The sequence below is a fragment of the Physella acuta genome, unplaced genomic scaffold, assembly GCF_028476545.2.
Source record: "Physella acuta isolate Inbredline_101_S28 unplaced genomic scaffold, ASM2847654v3 ptg002079l, whole genome shotgun sequence".
Taxonomy (NCBI): Eukaryota; Metazoa; Mollusca; class Gastropoda; family Physidae; genus Physella; species Physella acuta.
Window position 1 is genome coordinate 42,914 of NW_026733581.1, and position 27,044 is coordinate 69,957.

The 27,044-nt window shown below is 32.6% G+C and overlaps 1 protein-coding gene across 4 annotated transcripts; it reads right to left on the bottom strand.

The window, feature by feature from the left end:
- On the bottom strand, positions 1–27,044 carry LOC131932055 (uncharacterized). Of its 4 annotated transcripts, none has more exons than XM_059288920.1 (14): positions 26,990–27,044; positions 20,765–20,894; positions 19,966–20,111; positions 19,217–19,371; positions 14,672–14,801; positions 13,930–14,016; positions 13,493–13,701; positions 12,908–12,934; positions 7,776–9,703; positions 7,173–7,285; positions 5,791–5,879; positions 2,426–2,888; positions 1,680–1,846; positions 1–986 (listed from the first exon to the last, which is right to left on the bottom strand). In XM_059288920.1, exons 1-14 carry the CDS (start codon positions 27,036–27,038, stop codon positions 870–872), a joined length of 3,810 nt encoding a protein of 1,269 aa, XP_059144903.1. In that variant the 5' UTR covers positions 27,039–27,044; the 3' UTR covers positions 1–869. The 4 variants fall into 4 exon arrangements, with proteins under 4 accessions (XP_059144903.1, XP_059144902.1, XP_059144904.1 ...); XM_059288919.1 differs by having other exon boundaries at positions 13,903–14,016; XM_059288921.1 differs by lacking the exon at positions 12,908–12,934 and having other exon boundaries at positions 13,903–14,016.

The window sequence follows — 27,044 nt, forward strand, 5'->3', positions numbered from 1 at the left end:
TAAAGAATATTTAAAAGAATTTTGATTTTTGGAATTGCAGACTTTTTTTGATGGTGTAATTGACTTTTTTTATTTTAATGAGAAAACAGATTTAAATTATTAAATGTATAACTGCCTATCAACCTTCAATAGAGGAAATATAAATCTCTATGACATAAGGGGAAAAGAAAAGTTGCTAAATATAATGTGTAGAATCAAATTTTGCAATTCTACAACAAAAACAATTAAGTTTTTCATTCTTTCTTTCAAATGTGAAATTTAGAGTCTTTCTATTATAAGATTAACTTTTCTGCCAAAGTCTGATATTTAAAGAACTAACTGTAAAATAAAATTATCAACATAAAATAATTAACTGTAAAATAGAACAAAATGTTCGTTTAAGTTTAATAGCTGTTATCAGAAATCTTTTTCTTCAATTAACACCCCTGCAAATTTAAAGTGCTATATAAATGATAAATAAGTGAATGATAAATCAGAAGTGAAGCTGAACAAGTTTGTATTGAAATTATCCTCGCTGCTATTGGAGCTCATTTGTCTACATGGAGTAGAAAGGTTTACAGTTCAACAATTATCTTACAAACTACAAATCTATGTTTATCACATTTTTTTAGTACAAAAATTTTATCACGATTTACTTGCTTTAGGTTAATTTGTTTATTATGCTAATTTTTATTGTGATTTCTTGAAAATTGAATGTATTATGGCTCAATGCAAAGGCAAGACAACTTTTTCTAAAAAAAATGTTTCTTTCCTTTTCATAATAGCCAATAAACGTTATAAACAATTGTGTTTTGAAGCCATGCTTGTCAAATTATTAATGGAATTGTCTAAAAAAATGTGATGCGCAGTTTAAAAAGCTGGGCTTGCTGTCATGTAGGGGAATATTGATATGTCTGAATGAAGTTCTCTGGTAAATTGTTCTCTCCTATCGGTTTCATGCTCAAGCTGATGGCTGTAGGATCATGAGTTGTAAAGCATTCAATATCCTGAAATATAGTAATTATCATATAAGAAACAAAAACAACGAAAACTTAATTATAGCAAAGAAAAAGCATTTGTGAACTGGCGTAAAACTTAATTAAAATTGTGCAAACTAGACTGAATAACTTTTATAACTGTTATTTAAGCTAAAGTGCAAAAAAAAGCAAAAAAAAAAGTCCAAAGTAGCCTATATAAAATAACTGAACTAAGCCAGCAAAACACATATAGCACAAATTAGGAACTTTTTAGTTGAAAATACAGTGTGTGTGTGAGTGAAACAATCAACAACAGAGTTGTAGTTTAAGAGAAAATTTTTCTGAAATATTTTGTCTGTTTGATTATAAGTCTTAAGATGATAATTTTGCATTTAACATTAACATTACTTTCTTTTCTCTGTATGAAGTTGCTCTTAAAATATTCAGATACTTCAGGTTAGATTCATTAGTCTTCACTAGTTTGGAAAATTATTCAAACATGTTCTTAATGAGTTTGGAAAATTATTATTCTTAGATTAATTAGACATTATTAGCTTGGAAAAAAATATTTTAACAGGTTTCTAAATTAATTTGAAAAATGATTCTACTTCAGATTAGTGCTGACCAGGTTAGGTTTGATTATTTTTTAAAACAATTTTAACAGTGCTCTGAGTCGATGGAAATCCTTAGAAGAACCCCTGTAAGAAAAAGTGCTGGGCTAACCTCTTCCGATGAGATATCACTTCTGCCACAGTCGCGGCAGGAACCCCAACCGAGGAGGCAAGAGGATTTCATCTTAGGGGAATCTGATGCGAGGGTAAAGTCAAACACACGACTTGTTGGGGAAGAGGAGCAGTGGAGTTTGGGAGATGACTGAAGCTCAATCAATTCTGGAGGGAAAATTAGATCATATCAAGTTTAATTTATAAGACACGTTTACTAACCCAGGGACCAGTCAGGTGCTGTTATGAGATTGAAAAGAAAAATAGATAAAAAATTGTAATAAAAAAATGAAATGATGATAAACATTGTTAAATAAAGGTGAAGATAATAAATTCGATTTTAGTTTTGATTTTAAAAAGTACAATTTGTTGATACATTCTGAAAAAAAAACACATCAAATAAATAATAACAATTTTTTTTTAAATGTGTGAAGGACACTGTAATAGATGAAATATTGCTGAAACACGACTAAGCATATTTTACCCAAAGCATTACAGCTGTGATTATTTGAATAATAGATTTTAATTACATTTAGCTAACATAAATTGTACACAACGCAGATACGTGGCCTAATTAAACTGTAGTCAAAACTATAGGATGTTTGAAGGATGAAGAGTTTCATAATAGTCATTGTGATAAACATGTACATCATGTATTTGACTACAAGTAACAACACCACAAAAATTACTTTTAACGAAAGTATACTGAGCAAGTTGAGTTACCCTTTAAAAGTTAACAGAACATACCTATGACATTGTTCTCTACTGGGACTGAGGAGAGTGCTGTGGCCAGTTTGAAATTATCTACATCTTGGCTCGTGACTACGGTGTGGTCCTCAGTCCCCGTAGAGAGTTCAGTCAACTTGTTTGGCTGCTGACCCAAAGCGGAAATGCCATTTCTGGACACAGGCGTTGGGTCAACATGAGCTAAATCATTGTTATTATTATTGCCGGGGGAAGGTTGCTGCTGTTGCTGGTGTTGGTTCTGATGTTGGTTCTGGTGTTGGTTTTGGTGTTGGTTCTGGTGCAACAGCGGGTGGTGGCTAATAGGCTGTTGCTGTTGGGGTGCGGTCGCTGCATGGCTGTGGTACCTCCTCCTCTTCAGAAATTGAGCAAAGCTTTTTCTCCACGCCATATTTTTGGTGAATATTTTTTTCTTTCCCCCTTCCTCTGAGCCTGGTGTTATTTTCTGACACTTGTTGATTGAGTTCTGAAGAAAAGAAAATTTCACGCAATTAAAATCTTTTTTTAAAGATAAAATTTAAACTTTGACTTTGTTTAGTTCAAAGCTTCTTTAAAATAAACACCAATGCTAAGAAAAAATATATATTGTTCTGAAGTTAATTAAAATTTGAAAATGTGAAATAATCACAAACTAAGTTACAAATTTTATTATAGTAGTGAGAAATTTCTAAAAACAAACAAATCAGACAACTTTTGATGACAAGAACAGAAAATAACTCACTGATGGACCTATTTGTCAAATCAATATGATTGAATACAATGTTAGGGTTCCACTTTTTTAAAGACTCATTTTAAAAAAGTCCAATTTAACTGTTGTAAAAACCATGATTAAAATGGAACCTTGATTTTTTTAAGCTACACAAAATTAAATCTTTTTAAAATGTGTTAATATAAAATAATTACTCATAATATGAATCATATACAAGGAAATTTCAACTTTCCAAAAGTGTGAAGCTAGTTTAATTGATTCTACTTATATCAGTTTTATAAAATGTCTACATAAATTGTCTATAATAATAATCCAGTAAGAGAGTCACTAGGAATGAGCAAGAATATTTTTTAGAATTAATTAAACTAAAGAGAACAAATATGAAAATAAATCTCTACATGCCAATATCATGCATTTTTTGTTTGTTTTTTTAGTTCAGGAAACAGTGCATAGATTTTTTTAGATTAAATATTGACCGTAAGAAAAATGTGGTTTCCAGAAAACAATAATTTAGACCAAATCCTAAACACATTTTCTAATTGCCTAATAAATAAAATATTTTAAACATGTCATAATTAAAATTTTTGTGTAAAAATGTAATTAAAAACAAAAATTAAAGACCGAATATAATTATCTCTTGTAATAATATAGCTTGTAGGACTCTATCACTACTAAGCCAATTAGAAAAATTTTCTTGCATGCTTATGGAGAACAAAAATTATATTCTGTGTAGAAAGGAATATCATGCGCTTTTCACATTTTATGTGATGTTTCAAGCATTGAGTTTTAAAGATTATAACACAAAAAAGGTCTTAACTGAGATGTTTAAAAAAAAATTATGAAAATGATAAAAAATTATATATATATATATATATATATATATATATATATATATATATATATATATATGTAATGTATCCATGCTAATTTATACATTATAAGTACATTAATGAGGTGGAATAGTATAATCCTTTTTTAAATAGGATAAATATAGAATGCAGGGAAAGAATAGGATTGTAGGTGCATAGCCTGACCATAAATTAACAGTCAAATCAAATTTACCTGCCTACAGTACTTGCGGCTGATCAAAGGGCAAAAATATGTTAAGGTAGGGTTTATGATTCTGAATTATAAAGCATACTAGGTTAAAGCAGTTTAAGGAAAGAAGAAATAATTGTTATTTGTTGTATTAATCTTTTAACCTAATAAAAATGAAGAAAATTTGTGTTTAAATTTTGGCTGATTTAAAAGTTTGAAAAAGTACCAAAGATTTAAAAAAAAAAAATCACAAAAAATTATATAGTTGATTCTCTGAGAACTCATGGATTGAAAAACATGATGTTGCAGGTCAGTTATCTCTATTGGCATAAGTGTTTAAAAAAAGCTGGTTATCTCCCTTTCATTGTGTGTGACAGAGAGGTAGAAAAAAAAAGATTTAATAAAAGTAAGAAAAACTAATAGTAGCCCAAAATTCCAAAGCATTTACCTATTTTTTTTTTGTTCTGTTTAAAGATTAAATCAATTTTTGTAGACACTAAAAAAAACCAAGCCTCTTTATCTAAGCTATGATCTAGCCCTTTTGAAAATGTGGTAGGCTTATGTTTATTTTTGGTAAATTAGTGGAATCTAATGGATTACATAGATCTAGAACAATTTACTTATTGAGAATTTGATCATTACTTTTTAATTTCAAATGATAAAATCCAAAAATCATGACTGAACTTAAACTCACACGTAAAAATTTTAAACTTGTCTAATTTAAAAAAAATTGTATTTAATTCAAAATGGACTTACAGCCTTTACACAACATTCATGCATAAAGCTAAAAGTTACTATAGCTATTGACACAAAACTTAAAAAAAAGAGATACAGCACTATTAGAAGCAATAAGATTAGCATGAAGTTCAGAACAACCCCTAAATAGTTCAATGTTTACTGCCTTTGCAAATCCATCATGCAAAACTGTAAATGACTGTTGTGATTTGATAAAAAGGGGTAAATTTGGTGGTTCTACTAGATTTTAGTTTTAATAAGTTCGACAATTCAGTATTACATGTAGCAGGTGAAATCCCATAAAACTGCTAGATCAGAATGAGAAGGTATTTAGTATTATTTACCTTGATAATAAATTGCTCATTATATTAAATTAGTATTATTATATCAAATAGCACAAAGGATTACAAAAGAAATGAAACATTATATGTTTATAGTTACAGCTTGTTGAAATAAAAATGTTATACTGCCAATTAAATTTTGATCTTTTTTTATTTATTTGCTTTTTCAAAATGAAATTATTTTACAAATTATATGGCATTTACATTTTTAAATTTAAGTCTACACTATTTATTAATATAATTGAATTTAATGAAAAAAACAAAACAAAGTACTTAGTTGTTATTGAACAGAAAACTGCAGTAAACTTTTAATTTTTTAATAAAACTGTCATTTATGATAATTCACAATTTTAAACATTTTTTTAAACTGCTACAAAAAGAAACATTTTTACAGGTTTATATATGGGGACAAGCCTTTTACATTTTGTGACCGTTACTTGTTGGGGTAAATAATAGCCCAGGCCCTCACACGTCTAACTACTGCAGAAGCTCTGAAGGTGGCAGACTAGGTGCAAATAAAATGATGTGGTCTGTGCAGCTCTTACCTTGATCTGATTAGGTTGTCTGGTGATTGCATTGGTGTAAGGTAAACATTTTGTATCAGATTTACTCAACAGGTCTGTGTCCCTGTCATCTGCAAAGCAGCAAAATGATAATTACGATGCATACCAACAGTACACATTTTCTGTAACAGTGGCATAGATATATAGGCACCAGGGGGAAGGATAATTTTCAAAATTTATAGGGCAGACACTGAGTTTAATATTTTTATCTCTGGTTCATTTTGATCTTCAATTTTAGCTATTATATATATATATATATATATATATATATATATATATATATATATATATATATATATATATATATATATATATATATATATATATATATATATATATATATATATATATGCCTATGGTTATATATATAAACATAAATGTAAATTATATAAAGAAAATTTCCAGCCCTAGTAGTACATTTTAGCTATGCCACTGCATACACACTTCACTAATATAGTTAACTGGGGGTTGGGAAAAAGCACAGTTGCTAAGCATAGGAATAGAGAGACTAACAATGCAGATCGTATTATATGTCAAAAAGTTCAGTACACATCGTTGAATATATTTGAGAAAATAGATGAATGAAAACAGGCAAATAAAATTATTCAACATAAAGTAGATAAATAGAAGCTAGGCATACATATGTTTATTTTTCACTTGTACAACAAACTTTAGGGTTCTGTTTTAGTAAACATGCATTTATAAAGAGATAACTCTCGCTAACAAAGGAGATAGAGTAATTACATTACACCTGATGACTAATAAGTAGGTAAAATGTAGAAATGACATGCACATATTGGTATAAGAAAAAAAAAATATTTTGAAGTTTTACACAGGAAAACAAGAACGTACAGAACTATAGAATTTGTTTATAGTTGGAAAGCTTAAGAATCAGCATATTGAATTGAAGTATATAGAGAACATTTGAAAGCTAATTGAATGAAGCAAGTTTGCTAAAATTTAAAATTTACTTTTTTTTCAATGAAATAAGGGGTCTAACAACCCTCGTCCTGGCAGAAAGTAAAAAAAAAAAAGGAAATTAGAATTTAACCATTTATTGGAAAAAATTTAAAAAAAAATTAAAAAAAAAAAAGGTGACTATAAAAAAGGTTAAAGTTTTAATGACTTCACTCAAAACTGGGTAAAAAAAAAAAGAAGCAATGTTAGAAAGAAAACAACATAAATTTAATTCAAATTTGTCAAATGTCATTTTATGTGCATGTCAATGAAAAGTTCTACAATAGTATTTAGAGAAACTCTGTATGAGCCATGCATAATAAAATATACAGACGATTCAGGAACTTTCATCTATCTCTAGGAGCTAGTTCAGCAGCCAGTGGAGGACCAGTGCCAACAATACCTACCTGCACCCATAGGGTGAACCTTAGCCTTGCCTGCCACTCCTACTCTGTCTATACAATCATCGTGATGTTCTGTCTCACTGCCTGAGCTTAGCAAGGGGTCTGTGACATCATGTCTAGAATGGAACAATCACATGGCATTAAATGTATTGGTTGTATCTATTATGGTTTAGAATTTAATATGTTTTTATGACAAATAAGTCATTTAGTTTAATATATATTAATAAAATAATATATTTAAATTAAACATTTTTAAAGAAAATATATCTTTAAAAAAAAGTTTTCTTAAAATTAACAACATTTATTTTTAAAAATTGTACAATTGTTAAGTCTCAATTATGTTAAAATTAAATAATAAATAAATAAAAATTATAAAATATAAAAGTTTTAAAAAGGCTCATATTCCTTACTTTTTCTAATTTAATACTGAAAAATTTATTATATATTTCCATGGAGCACTGGAGATTTTGTTAGCATTTGAACTTAAGATAGAATTTTAACATCTAACCAATTTACCTATTCAATGAACATGCTAAACATTAGGGCAAAGCATTAACAGAAATATTAATCTGAATTAAATTAAAAACAGGTTAAAGTTCTAATTACCTCCCTTCCTGCCTAAGCTTTCTGTCTGACGTTCGATTAACTTTTGACGAGGAGTAATCATTGTTCTGCAGTGAGCCACACCCACTATCACTGCTGCTGTTTTTATTCTTTAACTTGGTTTGCTTCTTTTTCATCAAATGCAATTTGTACGCAAAACATGGCACAGTGGGGGTGGTGACAGACATGGAAGAGGCGGAACCTTTTTCATCGTTGTCGCTGTCTCTCAGATTATCAAAGTCATCGCTGTGGAAACTTTCTATCCGGGCCAGCGGTGTTTTCAAATTCATCCACATAGGCGTGGTGGGAGATTTCGCTTTTCCGCTGCCCTGCCACCGGCCTGACCCTGACTTTGAACTTTTGCTGGCCGCGCCACTACTGCCTTTTCTGGATGACAAATGGATGTCGTCATCCGGGGTGGCTGCCGAGTTTTGCCGACTTATCTTCTGGGTGGCGCCTATTCCCACTGGGGTACTGACAGTGGGTTTGGCGTTGGTGAGAATTTCATGCCTGAATGAGTCGGAAATAAGCTCCGTCATGCTGTCGACATGATCGTCGCACTCATCGTAGCCTTCTGAAGCCAACATTAATCCATCGAAATGATCATGAAGATCTGAAATACCTTGGTCATGGAGATCTGAAATGCCATCTTTAGAAGCACTAACACAATTGGCAGGGGGACACTCTGCTCCAAGAAGAATACGATTCTCACTAGAATTGCACAACACAAGTGATTTATCCGTTTGCATAGCTAAAGCCCTTTCATCGTGACCGTTGTATATTACCGTGTGGTTGGAGTTGGGGGATGGCAGCTTTAGCAGTGACTCATACGAAGGTGGGGAGTCAAACAGTGAATGCTTTTGGCGTGACTTGTTTCGCTGATGCTTGGACTTCACCTCCAGCACATTCTCCAAAGAAGAATCATCTATTAGCTTATCATTCGTACCAAGAAAAAATAATTCCGAGCTTTGGGATTTATTTTGATCACTATTCGTTAGTGGCAAATCCAGGGAATCCAGTTTCATGGATGAATGACCAGGGGGGCGAAGCAAATCTGTAGAAGAGCTAGGGTTAGAGCTGTCTACGTAGTGAACTTCCACGTTAGTCAGAGGTCCGTTGGACCCTGGTATGAATGGTCTGACAGGAAGTATGTGTGGTGTGCATTTGTGGTTATCCTCTTTTATAGAAAGGTAACATTCTTTGAGAGTCAAGTTCCCTGGTCTGGTAACAGTTTTAGAGCCAGAAGACAAGGATAAACTTTCTTCCGATGGAATGAAGATCTCCTCCTGGGGCGGCACACAGATGTGCGGGTTGCTTCCGGTCTCATGGTTGGGAACGGTCAAAAAGTTTTTATTTTGATGGTCTATATCCGGAACCTCAAGAAATTGTTTCTTGGGCTCCACTGCAGGGACAGCGAGCATGTTCTTTTTGGGAGTGTCAGGAATAGCTGAATGTTTAGCTAAATCAAAGTCCACGCTGAGTTTTCTCCCTGCAGATGGGTGGGAGTTCTTCATCTTTAGGGATGATGCTTTTGTTGTGCCGCGGAGGATGCTAGCATCACCCGTAATAATCGGGGCACTGCTTCCTTCTTTAGAATGCGCCAGATTGGCTAGCTGAGGCATGTCGTCCGACCCGGGGCGGTGATCAATAGAACCTGAGCGTTGGTAGGTACCTTTAGGTCTGTGAGAAGGTCCGCATGATCGAGCTCTTCGTCTGGAAAATTTAAACGAAGAGCTCCGACGAATGGCAAGTTGAGAGTTGGAAGGCTCAGTACCCGGCACAGAGAGGCTTGTGCTGACAGGGGCGTGGTCGTTGTGAAGGTTTTGACTTCCTTGGTTGGCTGAGTTGGGAGAAAGGAGTCCAGCAGCGGCAGCTCTTTCCTCCCTTAACATTTCACGTTCCATTTCTATGGCTTGACGCTCCATGTAATCCTGTTCAGATGTAAAGGAAAAAAAAAGTTAGGATATAAATATTTTTTTGTATGTGAAGCTTCAGGAGGATGATGCAGCTGAAATATATTCTTTACAAAAATGTTTCCAAAACCCTGTGGTAGTTTTATATTACCAGACAACGACTTGACTTTTTCTTTGTATTACACTCAATAGCAAGAACATTATGCCATCAAGACAGCATGTAACTTTTGCTTAAAATGTATTTCTGAATAGATGACATTGTTATTTCAATAATAAGACTGAGTCGTAAAACAGATTTAAAAAATAGTGTTTTCTTCATCTAGAAAAATATGTAAAAAAAAATATAGTGTAGATGGAAATGAAGTTGTTTATTGTAATTTTCAAAAAATAATTCCTTGGATTTTTTTTTTGGCTCTGAGCAAGCTTTAAAAAAAAAAACTTCTTTTATAGGTGGAAAAATATGTATAATAATTTTTAAGGAAATAGTTATTTGTATAAAAAAGTCTACTAAGACCTAATACATATAAAAATGCTATTTTGGTAAATGCTTTATTTTTCTCAGACTAGACTTAATTGAAGGTGAAGTAATGAATTTTTTTTTTGATCACCCTAAGCAAATTGCTGTGACATCTTATTAAAAATTTTCTTGTTTTGTTGTTATAAAAAATATTTGAAATTTTTTAAAATTTGAAATTTAAATCCGTTGTTTGCTTCATCCCAGAAAATGAAAATAAAACAGTGCTGACTGCAAACTTATAACATTGGTGAGGTGCAAACTATGCAAGTGCCATTTTCTAACCTGTGAAATCAATTTTAGGTTAATGTGCTTTTATGAAAATCAAATTAAAAAAAAAAAAACAAAAGAAAAAATAAATTATACAAGTGATTTTATGTGTATTACAGAAAAATAAATATACTTAGTTTTAATTTGAAATCAAGTGGTAAAAAATTGTACAGTGAATACTGACATGCAAAATATATATTGTTTTGTTGCTGTCAGAAATTTATAAAATTCCGTTTTTAATAAACTGCATTTGATTTAGGACATTGTTTTGTTCACCGCTTTCAATAAATGAATACTATTAATAATATTATTTTAAAAATAAAGAATTAAAAGTTAAATTTAGATGATTAAAATTTTAAAATTTTGTCGCAGATCCATCAATACTTGAAATGCAAAGAAACTAAAATGTGAAAAAGTGAAACAAAAAGTGAATCATGGTGCTGGAACAACATAAAATTAACTTCAATGCTATCATTTTAGACTGCATATTTTAGATTGATAATCAAACATTTTTGTAAAATTTGAAAAAAATCAACTGCTAGGCCTGTAGTAAATTTTTATACTGTTAGAATAAGAAATTCACATAAATAACATGATTGCAGAATAAATTAACATAATTTCAAATCAATGTGTAAGTTAAATAATGATGTCTTTAATCTTTATGAATCTTTTTTTCTATACATTGTTCATTTTTAATGCAATGTCCATGTTTAAAAGACTATCACTTAAAATTTTAAAATTTGTACAGGCTATCTTTATTGACATTGCAGGCATGTAACATATTTTCAGATGGTGAAACTTATTCTAGGCTTTTTTCTTACATGACTTTTAAATATTGTTTTATAATAATGTATACTTACGTTTAAGAGAACATATTAAAGTTTTAACCACCAACTACAGCCTATCTCAATGCAAAACTATCTTGATTGTAAAACTAACATAAAACAACAGTCAAGCAAAAACAACAACTACACTTACATTTAATTATAATAGTAATTTATTCATTTTAACATTAAAATTAATAATTTGATTTTCAGAGCATATTTAATTTCAAAACTTTTATGAAAGTTTTTATTTCTGTTGTTTAATATTTAAAATTTCTTTTTGAAGTTAATATTTGGACAAGTAAAATAACAAGTGAAATAAAATAGAATTTTTTCAAACATAAGTATTGTTCTACACAAAAACATGCAGTGCTATAGCAAACAGCATAAGTAGATTATTTTGTTTTTGAAATATTAATAATTTTTAATATATTAAATATACAGTTATTGTAAATATTTGACTGATTTGGTTATTTTTGTTAATAAAGTATTTTCTTTTTTTTCTTTCAATAAACTAAATTTAAAATTTGAATTTGCTATGAAAAGGATAAAAATTATCTGGCTTAAACAAAAAAGACATGTAGTGCTGCTATTGTGCCATGCAATATAAGGGGGATGAAACAAAGCTTTAACTATATTACTGCCCTTCTTTTAAATCACTATATAAGTAGTTATCATATTGGTCACGATATTCTTTATAAAACAAAATTCTGATCAAAGTTATTTTTTTTGCCTCAAGTTCTTAATTAATACTAATGAAGAGCATAAAATACAAAGAAATATAATAAAACTGGAGTTTAAAAAATCAGAATTATTTTTCTCTCTGATATAAGCATAGGCGTTTTTTATGATATGGATTTTTGAGTTACAAATGTTGGTTATTCCTTTTTTTTCGCAAGCCGTTGTTCTTCATGTTGAACAGCAGTGTAAAGACAATAGGAATACTAAGTCTGGGTAAAAATAACCTCTTCAGCACATGCACACCTCTTGCAATATCTAATAACTGGAACGTAGGTTATAGTTCAAATAAATAAAGCTAATTCATATAAATATATTATTCCTCTGTAACTAAAAACCTAATTAAAAAAACTTAACTTGAGGCTCATATTGGGAACTTAGCCATCCTTCTAATAATAAAAAAATAGTCATTTCACTTGAATGTCTATATTTTGGAAGATAGCTTTTAATGAGCATATTCAAAGATATTCCATTTGCTAAGCATATAATAGAAAATATATTTTCTAACATGACTACTGGTGCAAACTGAACAGTTTTGTGTTGAATTCCCACAAAATAACACAATTAAATAAAGAAAAAAAACTGCTGATATTAATAGTTATGATTAGTTAAAGAAATAAATAAGCAATATTAGTATGTAATATAAAAATAACACACTAGTTATTGGATATATGAGTACAAGTGGATAAATATATACATCAATATATATATAGATAGATATAGATATGTAAGAGTATCTGGGTAGAGTACTTGAAGTAATATATGCACAATGAAATATAGTAAATTTGCACACTGAAGAATGCAAGAGTAATAATATTGAGAATGTTACAAAATTGTAATTTGAAAAAAAGAAAAGTATTTGTTTTTATACCGTACCCGCTTCATTTGGTTTCTCACGGATAACTGTTTTGATTAGAAAATAATTCAAGAATCAGTTGTCATTTTCAACTTGACTTACTGTTTTAGATACCCTATTTGGAGACCTGACCAGTTTTGCTACTCTCTGGATACATTTTGTTATTAAAAAAATCTACCTTGTGAATTTAATAAAAAAGCAAACAAATTTTAATGTTTATTTTGTTTTGAATGTATTTCCACTTGTATTGAGAGACAGAAATTCCAATTTCTACAAAAATCAGGAGGTTTGAAAAGAAAAATTAAGATTCATTTGTGTTAACTAATAGAATATCTAATTTCAATGAAAACCAAGAGTTTCTATTTAAAAATGAAGATCCATTTTTTTTAACTAATAGAATATCCAATTTCTATGAAAATCAACAGTTTCTATTAAAAAATGAAGATCAATTTGTGTTAGCTGACAGAATGTCTGATTTCTATGAAAATCAAGAGTTTAAATTAAAAATGAAAACCCATTTGTATTAATGGATGAAATATCTAATTTCTAAGCAAATCAAGAGTTTCTATTTTTAAAAAAAAGAAATGATGATATGGAGAACTTACACCCTGGGTCCCATGCTGCTGAATATGGGGGGAAGGCATGGGTGACCTGGAGCGCCGCCTAGATTTCCGTCTTTCTGGACCCAACCATGTTGGAGTGCTGCAAAGTGCGAGGAAGTCAAATGAGCTGAACTTAGTCTCAGTCTCTGGCTCGATTCCAGTTTGTGCAGGGTCTGTTGAGTCATCTGTAGACAAAACTAATGCTGGGGGACCTGAAAAGCAATTAAAAAATTCATCTTTTTGAAATTACAACTCAATTATTCAACAATTAACAATTAAAAAAGATATTTTAATGCTTTAAATTATCCAAAACATTAAAAAAAATGTAAAGCTAAATATAACAAACCAAATATAATAACAAAAATGATTTTAGAATGGAAACAAGTCCAAAACAAACAAAAATCAAATAAAACCTTTCAACATTTGTGTTTTTTCTCCACCTTTCTTAGAAGAAGTATGTGCAGATTTGGACCTTTTCTTAGGTTCCTTCTTTTCACCTTTTAAGGTATGATCAACATCAAATATTCCTGGAAATATATATATATTTATTTCTAAATATAAATATTTGGTGTAGAAGTTTTAACTAAAGAGAAAGCGACAATGGATAAAATAGAAAGAGTAAAATTTCTGGACAATTAGACAAGATGGAAGCCTTTGCTTATTGTGTAGACATGCACCTGTAATTTCATGTACCCACATCAATACTAGCTGGCAGTTTCAAAAGGGAGAATGGCTTCAGCTGATTACAGCCAATAATCAATAAGTCTTTGAATCTTAAATAAGACCATATATATCAGGCTATTTGCATACCAAAAATAGAAGACCCAATAGATCAATAGTGAACAGAAAGAAAATCCTAAAATAATTAATATCATTGTAAGTTTATAACTATGAGTGGTAATTTTTTCTATTATTTAAGAACAATTAAAACGTTTGGCTTTTTGCTATACTCGATAGTTTTGTTTAACAATTAAATACAAACAGTAAAAAACCAATCATGTAGCCATTTCTAATAGATTAATACAAATATTTACAATAAAAATTCCAGTAAAACAATAAAACATGTTTTATATTTGATTCAATTCAAGAAATATTAAAAGAGAAACCTTTGTTGGACATGAAAATATAATTTAGCAGCATAGAGTAGTTAAAAAAAATTACAATTAAAAACGGAAACAATACCTTGTTGCTGGCGCTTTCTGTCTAAAATCATATTGAACATGGCTGAATGTTCGTCTGATTTATTTTCAGCAACTTTCTGCTCCAGAATCTCTTTTCTCATCCCTAATGCTGTGGCAAGCTCCTCAAGTGTCTGAAAAAGTAAAATAGCAAGTAATAAAAGCTTTTTCTTAATTTAAATATATTGTTTTGATATTCAAAATTGTAGGTAAAAAAAAACCCACTGAAAGTCAAACAATTTTACTAGGTAAGATCAATTTTAAATGAAACTCAATAATAAATTATCTCAAAAAAATGTTATTATTATTGTTAAATATTGATTATAATTGATATATTTAAATATTCCTTAGTTAACATTTTTGTTTCATGGCAAAAATTATGTTTTTTCAAAATCTACAATTAATGAGATGTTAGGCTCATCTTAGTAAAAAAAAAAAGTTATTTTAAAGTATGAGACAAAGAGAGATGACTGGGGAAGTGAATAGAGTAGAATTCAATTAGATGCAAATAGGCACTGTTACACGAAATGCATTGACTGGTTGTAAAAATCAGTGTTTGGTGTGGACAGATTAAAAAAGTTTAAAGGACATGCCCAAGATGCAGTCAAGTTTCAACAGTTTTTTTTTTCATTCTAAGGGCAGCAGATGTGTAGGGACGAGCAACACTTCTCATTCTAAATTTAAAACAAAACAAATCATGACCAAGAACATTTGGTCACTGAATGACAAGACATGGGGTTCAATTTGCTTTTTGCAAGTATTGATATAACAGACACAGGAAAGTGGTTTATTAAATTTTTTGTTATAGGATGTTACATTTTATAGTGCCAAATTCTTCTAAAAATATTTCAATGGTTTAGCAAAACTGAAATTCATGTACTGCTTAAGCACACATTTTAAATAATGTCATTTTAACTATTTTTTTTCCAAGACTGGGATTCTAGTCATAAATATAAAACATTTAAGCAGAGAATATCCAGGATAAATATAAAAACCATAAGGCTATAAGCAAATACAGTTCCTAAGTTGAATATTATATACCAGCCAATCCAAACATCTAAGAAGTAAATATAAAGAAAACAGTTTTTAACAGTTTAAAATTGGCATTAAAGCTCCTAATATCAATAGTTAGCTCCAGGACATTGTTTATATACATGCTAAAAATATTTTTTTTTAAATAACTGAGGGTTCATCGTGGATGCACAAGCTTAAGAGAGAATTGAACATAGCTCACACACAACTTGTTGGTGAATTTCTATTTTTATTTAAATAAATCAAAACAAAAAACAATTTGTATGAACATAATATAAAAACAGAATTTTTAAAATAAATGTAAAAAAAAAAAAATACAAACAAACCAGAGTAGTACATTATTTCTATTCAGACAAGTGTTATACAAATTTCTTAAAGGGACAAGCACCTAAAAGGTTAATGATTTTTTTTTTAAAACAAAAGACAAGCATGAGGAAACAAGATGCCCAAAATCAAACAAACATTCAAAACAATCATTATGATGCAAACCAAGTGAGCAGCAAACTAGAATATTGAAAACGGCATACAGCTCAATAAAATTAAGCACCGCCTTCCTTATATCAAAAGCTGAAATAAACACCCAGAAAATGTTTTGCAATTTTCACGCAGACACTTTAACTTAGATTTTAGGCATTCACAAAAGGGAGAACTGCTGTGTAGCTGAATTCAAGTGTGAATAAATATTTTTGAAAAAAAAAATATTTTCATAACTGAAATGATGGACAGATTAAAAAAAAACGAGACTAAAATCCCACCATGTGACCGTGTGTGTGTGGCAACAACTATGTAGAACAGACATCCATATCCGCATCCAACTACCCGATCATTGTACTGTAAGCACATTTTTAGATGGATACACAAACAGATGTAGTACATGAAGTGTGCCTAAGACATGAGGACAACAGTGGAAATTAAACAGAAAGCTTGATTTACTGCAGATCCCATTGTCATTTTTTTTTCACTTTTCCGGTAATTAGACAACAGATTTTTGTTTTCATCTCATCATGTGATATAGAACATCTTATTTAATTAGTTTGAAAGGATGTACAGTAAAGCAACAACAAGACACAAACAATCTAATGATGCCATGAGAACAAGAGCAAGCTTTTCTGTTTTTCATGGCTGAACTATGAGTCAAGTACTTAACAAATAAGCTCTAATAATCCATTAAAAAAACTGGTCTTTTCTTTAATTTGAAGCAAAAACACTTCGACCATGTTTGTTATATTTTTCATCTAGACAGTGTTTAATTTGTGTACTAAAAAATGATGACCACTAATCAATGCACAGCCATGGGTCTAAGCAAAGCTTTACTAGGTCTCAGAAACATGATGTATGAAAATTTGTGAGAGTTACCTCATCTTCTTCAAGACTAGTCATGGAACCCTGCACCTTTGCAGGATAGGCCGTCATGGGGATGGGCGACAAACAAAACATTATGATGATGATGAGGATGATGATTAAATTAGTAAAAAGAAATGGACAATTAACCCTGATATATTTTCTTTACTATTTTTGTCTTTTAACTAATATATATTTACAACTAATATATATTTACAGAAAATATTAACATTAAGTAATAAATCAAGTTTAGAATTTCCTTAATTAATAATGTAGTATTAAATAAGTAATTTTACTGCTTATAGTGTATATTTTTTTTATCAAATAGCTTACAATCTCTGTAAATTGTTCTTAAAGATAGAAACTGGAACAAGGCCTAATAGGTTTATAATAAATATTATTAACAGTAAAGATAAATAGAATGAACTAGAATTGAAAAAGCAAATAGTCTTAAATACAGACAAAAGTTATGATTTCTGAAGCTGATCTTACATATATAATAGATTATATAATAATATTTATAAACCATCCAATCCCATCAACATCATGGCAGTAATTTACGTCAATCTTTAAAAATGAGATGATGTTCTAAAAATCATATTAAAATACTGGGCAAGACAATATTATATATGGTAACGAGTAACAAATTTCAAAACTGCTGCTGCTAAATTCTTTTCATTTTTGTATGCACCTCAGTAGACGCAGTATGCTTCTTCAAAAAATAAAAATTTAGTTTTTAAAAATAGTTTATAAATGAGATGACAAACCACTGTGTCGTCATAAAAGTATATTAGGAACTAAAAGTTTAAAAAAATATTCTCCTAGTTTAATATTTCAAATGAAAATTAATAATAAAAAAATTGATAGAAGTTTGGTATTTTGATATTATTTTTATAAAGCCTAATTGAAATTGCTAAATATGTTTGCATTAAAGGTATAAAAAGGTAGTAATGTTAATCAATGTAACATTTAAGCTGTATCAATAATCATTCAAGCATGAGTAAAATGATGGGAAAATTATGATATTTCTATAAAATACCTGTAGAAAAAATACATTAGCTCTGTTTTTATAACTTGAACATGGAAACATTAATTGTGAGTTTTTTAAATGCTTTAGACAAATGTGCTTGAAAAATAAATAAAACAATATAATTAAGAGTGCTGTTAAATTAAAAAAAAAGTTGTCTTTCTTTGAATGTCTGAAAAAACACAATATAATATAAAATTTAAAGTTTATTAACAAAAGTATGTTCCATTTTCATGTCAAATTGCAGCCTAAATCCAAATGGTCTTTTTTGAAAGAGCCGGATGAAATGGTACATAACATGTAATCAATGGCTAAACAAACTTTACCAACAGAACAAAAACTTGCACACACAAATAAACAAACAAACACACACACAGACTATATTGTTTATACAACACCGATAGCAAATAGATTAGAGCCAAGTGATGCAAACAGAATTTTTAGGGAGGAACTCTCAACAGATGCAAACTAATAAAATACCACACCCACAGAGTAACCTTTTGTTTTTAATAATACAGGAGTCTATGATGCACACAAAGTTTCATACATTTATCTTCAACCTAGAACAATTAAATGCACACTTGACATCCAATCATTAATTAGCTTTTAAAATAAATTTTAATTACTACATAGAGTTGTAATATTTTTTCATTATCACCCAGAAAATAATACATAATCAACATTATTCAAACTTTTTAACAAAATATTTAAAAATTAATGAAGTGTTAGATTTTATTTTGTTTTCAAATCTGTTGAGAGTTCAGTTATTCTGGCTGTACTAAACTTTGCTTTTATCTTAAAAATATCACTAAATATACGAATCAAATAAACAAAATTTAAAAACTTGTATGGACTTAACAAACTATTTAAAAAGTAAAAAGCTAAAAAACAAAAGAAAAAATTAATTTAACATATTAATGTTTCATATTTTTATTTCCTGTTTCTGTAACTCAGTTTCAGTGTGACTCTGACCACGGCAGCCTCGATACCAGTCTACTCACTTTCCGGAAACTCATAAACTCATGACCAGCTTACACATACAACGAATATTTTAAAATAAATAAGAACAACAGTTAAAACTACATGTAGCTAAGATTTTTCTGCAAAGCCAAAATTTAAAAAAATCTCTAGAAAAACTATACTCTGTACCTGGACTCGCATGTTTTTATCTCGAGGAAAACTTTGGAATGGGAAAAATGGCTTCTTTGCATTTTCAGTGATCCACACATGAATCTCCATGTCCAGTAGAGGCAAACGAAGGCTTGGTGAAGGCTCAATAACTTTGTGAAGCAGATCTTGACAATCTATGGAAGAATACTTTTTATTCTCATTTTGTGTTTGTTTTAAGTGTAAGATTCGGCAAGGCTTGGCCCGAAAAATCTGGCTAAGAAAATATTTGTTAAGACAGTTTTCCCCAGGTTAGCTCCACCCCCCCCCCATGCTCACACATATAATAATAATCAAAACTGTATGGTAGGCCAATTTATATGGTCTTCTAGACTGTATTTTCTTTTTTTTAAATTATTTAATTGACAAATAAAACTTTGAAATTTTTTTTAGTGAGGCTCCTACTATCAAAATTGCATTGATTAATAATTGTGAGCTTAGGGATTTTGTACATTATTAGATGCTATTTCAAAATCTTATACTGAGTAAAAGGAAATAAAATGTGTAGACCAGATGTGTCAAATTATTCCCCATGCCATTCCAATTTAACAAAAATATAAATAAAGAAAATCAAAGAAGTAATTATATAATATTACTCAATACCACCACCTCCAATATCTCTATAAGATAATATAACAAAATGATAAAGCACCCCAATGTTAAAAAACATGGATCAACCCTTTTAGTTGAATTTTATTTTTCACTAAACAAAACTTGAGCTGACAACCGACCTGCAGAAAGGTGTGCCATTTCTTGGTTGTGAGACTCAACCAGACCTTTCTCCATCTGCTGGACCAACTTCTGTCTTCTGTACTGGTCTGTGTAAGGCGTGGTGAATGGAAGCTTGCCAATCAACATAGCATACATCACAATTCCCCTGTGATCATACAACAAGTGCTCTTGAGATTAATTGTACATTTTTTCCTTAATGTCATATATATATATATATATATATATATATATATATATATATATATATATATATATATATATATATCACTCACACTTTTAAACAAAATTTTAACAAATAATTGGCAGACACTGTTGTAAAATCCGATTATACAATGAAAAAAAGCCTAAGTTGTCTAACTGAGGTCATAAAATAAACAGTACAGTATGTCATCCCATCATGATCATCACAGGAGCCAGCCAAACCCCACTCTTCAAATGACGTCACACGCTAGCTGGGTCAACATGTCTATTAATCTATTTTTATTTCAATTTACTAACATTGAAAATAAAATAAAAAAGCCTTCTTAAATTGTCAAAGTGTGGCCTCTTAGTTAAAGTCTAAACTTCCCTATGACTATATAAGTGTGACGTCATTTATAATCCATGGAAAAACAAGCCAAAACTATAAGACTAAAAATCATTTTTTTGGCCTATTTCCGAAAATGAACAGATATAAAAACTCAACTGTAAACTTTCTTTTTTCCCCCTCAACCTCTTAAAATATCAAAGTGCCATTTAAAAAAAAAAAAAAAAACCTTATTAATCAGTAGGTGAAAAATTAAACAAATTCAAACTCACAAACTCCATATATCTATTTCAAGGCCATATCTTTCTCCCGGAGTGAAGAGTTCAGGAGCAGCGTACTCAGGCGACCCACAATGCGTTTTCATCAACTCATCCTTAGCAAATGTATTACTAAGGCCGAAATCTGCGGGGAAAAAAGATACATTTCCATAATATTGTGGATTCCACTTCCGTTTTGAATATATTCTGTTGTTTTTAGCTTAAGAATTGATTATTTGCTTAGTATGACTCAGCCGAACAGTGGATAATTCGTTCGTTTGTCTAGGGATTGTGTTAATTTCTTCCTGGCCAATGACAGAAGCCATCGACTTGAGCAAGCTAACAATTTTAACATGTAAGTCGATACGAGCATACAGAAGACATTGGCCAGATTTTTTAAAAGTAAAAATAAAAGTTGAAATTAGTGGGTTGTTCCGTTTAGTAAAACTGTGTGCGGCAGATCCGAGTTTTTAAATAAGAGTGGTCTAAGGTTAAAATAGTTTAGATGTAGGCCTACGAGTATGTCCACATTGTTTTTAGTTTTTTTTTCTGCTTAACCTTACCACCGTAAATTTAATTTTGATTGTGGGGAAAAGACTAGGGGCAATGTTTAGATAAAGAAACAAAATTACATTAAAATGAAATCGTATTTAAAAAAAATTCTTCTTTCTGTTTTAAAAAAAGGTCAATTGTTCCTTTTCCCCCACCAACCGCATTCTTGTTCAGACAATCTTTATTCACCTCTGTAAAAGTAATCTTTATTCAGTAGGCTACTTGTTAAGTCTGAGACTAAGAAAAGGTTATTTTTAGTACTGGCTGAGCCGGAGGGGGGGGGTGCACTTGAACATTTTGGGTAACGGGATGGGACGGAGAGGGAGGGGTGCGGGGGGGGGGGATGACGACACTGGTAAAAGTATATATTTTCTGTATAAATTATATTTCTTTGGGGGAGGGGGGGCGGTAGACATGCTTTGGGAGGGGGGTGGGACAACTGCCTGAATTAAACACTGACGGCTAGTGTTGGGTATCGTAGTCCGTGTTATCTGTTTCAGGTTTAACAAGTCACATTTTTAAGACTAACTACTATGTCTACTGACTTTAAAAAAACAACCGCATCTAATATGGGCTACAAAAATCCATAAAAGCTAGGTCATGTTTCTAAAGCGTGTCTACCACGTCTTAAAAATACTCGACCCGTAATGATCAGGTTGCTAGACTAACAATTTTTTAATATTAAATTTAAGAAAAGATATATCACAGATATGAAACAGGACTAAAAAAGAACATTTAGAACTAAGAACCCCACACTGTCGAAAATAAGGTTTTACTTGTTTATTTTCACTTTCCTATGTATAAGAAATATGGTTTTCTACGAAAGCTCAATTTATGCTCTATATTAAAATCTCGTTATTTATATGTTGGTTAAGGAGAAATATTTTTTGGTAGAACAAGACTACTTCTTGCATTCATGATATATGAGAGACCGCAAATGGTTACGAGAGTGCATTATGATATATGAGAGTGCACACATGGTGTATCAGAGTGCTCTCAAGTTGTATGAGCACACACATAGGATTTTTGAGAGTGCTTTTATGATGCGTGAGAGTGTACTCATGATGTATGGGAGTGCAGTCAGGATGGGCGAGAGTGTCGTCTGAATGGATGGTGTTAATTTTGTAACACAATCACTTCATCGATTAATCTGAGATATTGTTTTTTTAGCTAGCCATGTGTACACATTTTTTTATCTACAGAAACGAAAATATTTTAGCAGATTTTATAGACTTTTCATTTACATGCACATCAGTGAATAAATTAAATCCTTCCCTTTATTATACGGATATGCTGTGAAAACAACAACAACAACAACAACATTAACAGCAACAACAGCAGACAACCTCTAGTAAAATGAAATAGTGGTTAGCAAAACTAATGTTGCTTGCAGATTTTCATGCCTTACTCGAGTCACGACGGAAGTGACGTCACTTACAAGATTGCCTCCGTCTGTTCAAAGCTGTATGCAGAAAGTTATATAAATAGAACACGCTCCCCAGCAATTTTTTTTAGCTTCTCCTCCGAGGTCAAGTATGAAATGAAGGTTAATGTCCAACCACGTAGGTCTGATGGGATGCGTTGATAATACATTCTGCTGAGGACGATATTGGGGTAGGGGTGGTACAGGAGGAAGAATGGCGGATATTTTTAACGTAAAAAAAGGGTAGCGAAGTTTGAGGTTCGATTTGAGCAGAGAATAATAGTTGGGTGATCTTAAACAAGCAGATGTCAGCGATGCAGTTATTTCCCTAAGATTAATGGATCAATATTATGGACATTTAGTCAGCTAATTATTTTTTTCTGCATTAAATATGTAAACAGATTGTTTTCTGTTCAATTTAGGATTTTTAAAAAAATATATTATCTCCCCTGGATTAAACAAATCAATTTTTTTTCTCTAATTACTTCCCTTTGATTAGGATTACAGTCCTTTTCGTACTCATAAGGCCTGGCTAGTGAAACAGCTGATTTGGCATATAAATTGGGAGGGGGCGGGATATGATGGGAGGCGATGGCATTTTATACATGTGACACGGAATCAAATAAATAAAACGATAATGTGTAGTTCTATCTATGATTAGTGTGTAGTCCGGTGCCTATTCAACACGTAGCCTACTTGTGTAGGTGTCTATAGTGTTTATTGTGCATACGTGTGAGTGGTTCTATGAGTGTAGGATTATGCGGGTGTATGATGTATGCATGCGCTGATGTGAACATATTTTTGTAATATGTGTATGCGTACATGTATGTGTATGTGTAAGTGTACAAGTGCGTGTGTATGTGTGTACGTATGCGTATGTTGAGTATTCACTTACACCAGGCCTCATGTTACAAACACCATCAAAACACCCCGGAATAACGATGCTCCTATTGACTTCAAAAGCCGGCTAAGAATAAACCGCACAAATTAGCCAGGAGGCAACAGGAACCAGATAGAGACATCAGAACAAGCCCGCCAAATACCACGTGCAGCCGGTATAAATCTGGGCGACACGACCCGGAGGAGAGGAAGTACACCACCGGAAACGCCTGATTCCAGACCGTTGACCGGCAATTTTCGCCGGTTGCCGGTCACCGTGGAGGCCGTTAAGTATAGGCATGGGCTGTAATCTTGTGTTGCTTTTACTTCAGTCGATAGGGTCAAATGGTTGGTGTGGTTTGTGGGGGATATCAGTGGTGTGGTGTGTGGTTTGGGGGGACATGTCAGTGGTGTGGTGTGTGGTTTTGGGGGACATGTCAGTGGTGTGGTGTGTGGTTTTGTGGGACATGTCAGTAGTGTGGTGTGTGGTTGTGTGGGACATGTCAGTGGTGTGGTGTGTGGTTTTGTGGGACATGTCAGTGGTGTGGTGTGTGGTTGTGTGGGACATGTCAGTGGTGTGGTTGTGTGGGACATGTCAGTGGTGTGGTGTGTGGTTTTGGGGGGGGGGAAACTAGAGTCTTGATTGCTGGTGATGGTTGGTGTGGTGTGTGGTTTTGTGGGAGATATCAGTGGTGTGGTGTGTGGTTTTGTGGGACATGTCAGTGGTGTGGTGTGTGGTTTGGGGGGGGGGAAACTAGAGTCTTGATGGCTGGTGATGGTTGGTGTGGTGTGTGGTTTTGTGGGAGATATCAGTGGTGTGGTGTGTGGTTTTGTGGGACATGTCAGTGGTGTGGTGTGTGGTTTGGGGGGGGGGGGAAACTAGAGTCTTGATGGCTGGTGATGGTTGGTTTGATGTGTGGTTTTGTGGGACACATCAGTGGTGTGGTGTGTGGTTTTGTGGGAGATATCAGTGGTGTGGTGTGTGGTTTTTTGGGGGGGGGGGAACTAGAGTCGTGATTGCTGGTGATGGTTGGTTTGATGTGTGGTTTGTGGGAGATAACGTTATTGTGTGTGGTTCGTAGGATATACCAGCGTCTCCGTTGCTGATGAGGGTTGGTGTGGTGTGTGGGGGATATCAGCGGTGTGGTGTGTGGTTTGTGGGAGCTATCAGCAGTGTGGTGAGTGGTTTGTGGGAGACACTGGAGTCGTCATTGCTGGTGATGGTTGGTTTGATGTGTGTTTTGTGGGAGATAGCGTTATTGTGTGTAGTTCGTAGGATATAGCAGTGTCTCGATAGCTGATGAGGTATGGTGTGGTGTTTTGACTGTAAACGATAACATCATCTTGATTGCTCGTGGAAGAAACACAGGGTGTTTAAACCTGGCCTAAAGTTGAAACAGCTGATAAGGTCCGATAGTAGGTTTGTTCTATAGGTTTTAGTCGGTCATTTTGTTACCCATCAATGTTGTTACCCATTAATGTTGTTACCCATCAATGTTGTTAATAATTAAAGTTCTTACCCATTAATGATGTTACCCATCAATGTTGTTAGCCATCAATGTTGTTACCCATTAATGTTGTTACCCATTAATGATATTACCCATTAATGATGTTACCCATCAATGTTGGTACCCATTAATGATGTTACCCATTAATGTTGTTACCCATTAAAGTTGTTACCCATTAATGATGTTACTCATCAATGTTGTTACCCATTAATGTGGTAACTCATCAATGTTGTTTCTCATTAATATGGTAACTCATCAATGTTGTTTCTCATTAATGATTGGTTCGACATTCATGTTATTTTTTCTACTCACAAAATCCTACGGATATAATCTACCTACAAATATCTACTGACAAAAAGGACTTCGTTCACATATTTTATTAAGAGGGTTTGTTGGGGGGGGGGGGGGGGGGGTGGTGGTTGTAAAGCACTTGAAACTTTCAGGGGAACAGACACCCCGACGTGTGACAAATGATTGAAAGAAACATTACAGACAAATACCACTACAGACAACTACCACCCACCACAAACACCACCACCACCAAATACGACTATAAATACCACCGCCACAAACAAATACCATTACAAATATACCACTACAGACATTTTCCAATACAGGCAAAATACCATCACATACTCCTACCATCATTGACAAATACCACTGCACTTAAATACCACCACCACAGACATATTCCCACATAGTCAAATACCATCGCATACTCGCACCAACATAGACAAATACCACCACAGACAAATGCTTACCCCCCCCCCCCCCCCACACACTCAGACAAATAAACCCCACAGAACCCACCACATCCGGATAAATCGCCACATTAGCTCAATGATATAATCCAAAGTAGCGCACTTGATTCCGCGCTCTCTGTGATTAAGCTGGATACGCCGTCGCCATTAATTATTGACTGACATTCATTTATCCCCCGCGTATTCTGAGTTGTCCCGCTTGCTCTCATCAAGGGTAGTTGTCCGCGTTACGGTGAATAGACAATTTTTACCCTCAGTTTTTTTTTTGTCCCTGTGTGTGTATGGGCGTTTGTGAACTTTTTATCCAGGAAAACCAACGTCGATTTTATATACCGTTTTGTAAAGTGGAGAAGATCCAAGTGTATCATAGAGGGGTACTGGCCAGCAGAGAGTCTAGTGTCTTTTAGTATTCAATTTTTACCTCCCCTGTACAATATCACCTTTCCAGCCAAAAAAAAAACAAAACCGTTCATTTACAGATAGATGCGAATCGGGTTGGTGGTAAGGTGTGGTAAAGGGGTAAGGATAGAGTTTGGTATAGGAATAGGGTTTGGGTTAAGGATAGAACTAGTTACGGTTAGGGGTCATCCATTATGACGTCCACACGGGGGGGGGGGGGGGGGGGGTGGCCGAAAAAATGACTATGACTTTTGCGGACGCGTATGGACTTTTCCAAAATCCCAAACAATTGTGGACGTCGTAAATGGATGACCCTTTAGGTTTAGGATTAGCAATATGGAAAGCGATAGGGCTATGATTCGATTTGGGGTGGGGGGGGGGGGTAAGGGGGGTATTATTGTGATTATAATTAGGGTTAGGGCTTGGTTAAAGTTAGTTTTGGGGATATAGATAGGTTATGATAGTCTCCACAATCCGCGTAGGAAATGGAGAAAAAATCCTTTAAAGTCACTGTGACTTACGAGAGAAAAGATGCTGTTTTGTTTACGATTATGTAAAGCCACATAAATACTCATGTTTGTTTCCCAGCACCATTCTGATACTTACATTCCTACCCCACCGACAAAGACATCCATCCTTCAGCACCACCCTCCAGATTCTTTCCCCCACTCTCAAGCACACGCCCCCTCCCCCCTCCCCCCGCCCCCCCGCTACTTACCGACCAACTTGATATTCTTCTTTGGTGTATCCAGCATTATATTCTCCATCTTCAG

Excerpts from the sequence above, each read along its gene's own strand:
- LOC131932055 (XM_059288919.1), bottom strand. The coding sequence starts at position 27,038 with ATGGAGAATATAATGCTGGATACACCAAAGAAGAATATCAAGTTGGTC. Across the intron at positions 13,702-13,902 it reads AAAAACACAAATGTTGAAAG|GTCCCCCAGCATTAGTTTTG; the intron begins GTTTTATTTGAT and ends ATTGCTTTTCAG. Across the intron at positions 2,889-5,790 it reads GACAACCTAATCAGATCAAG|AACTCAATCAACAAGTGTCA; the intron begins GTAAGAGCTGCA and ends TCTTTTCTTCAG.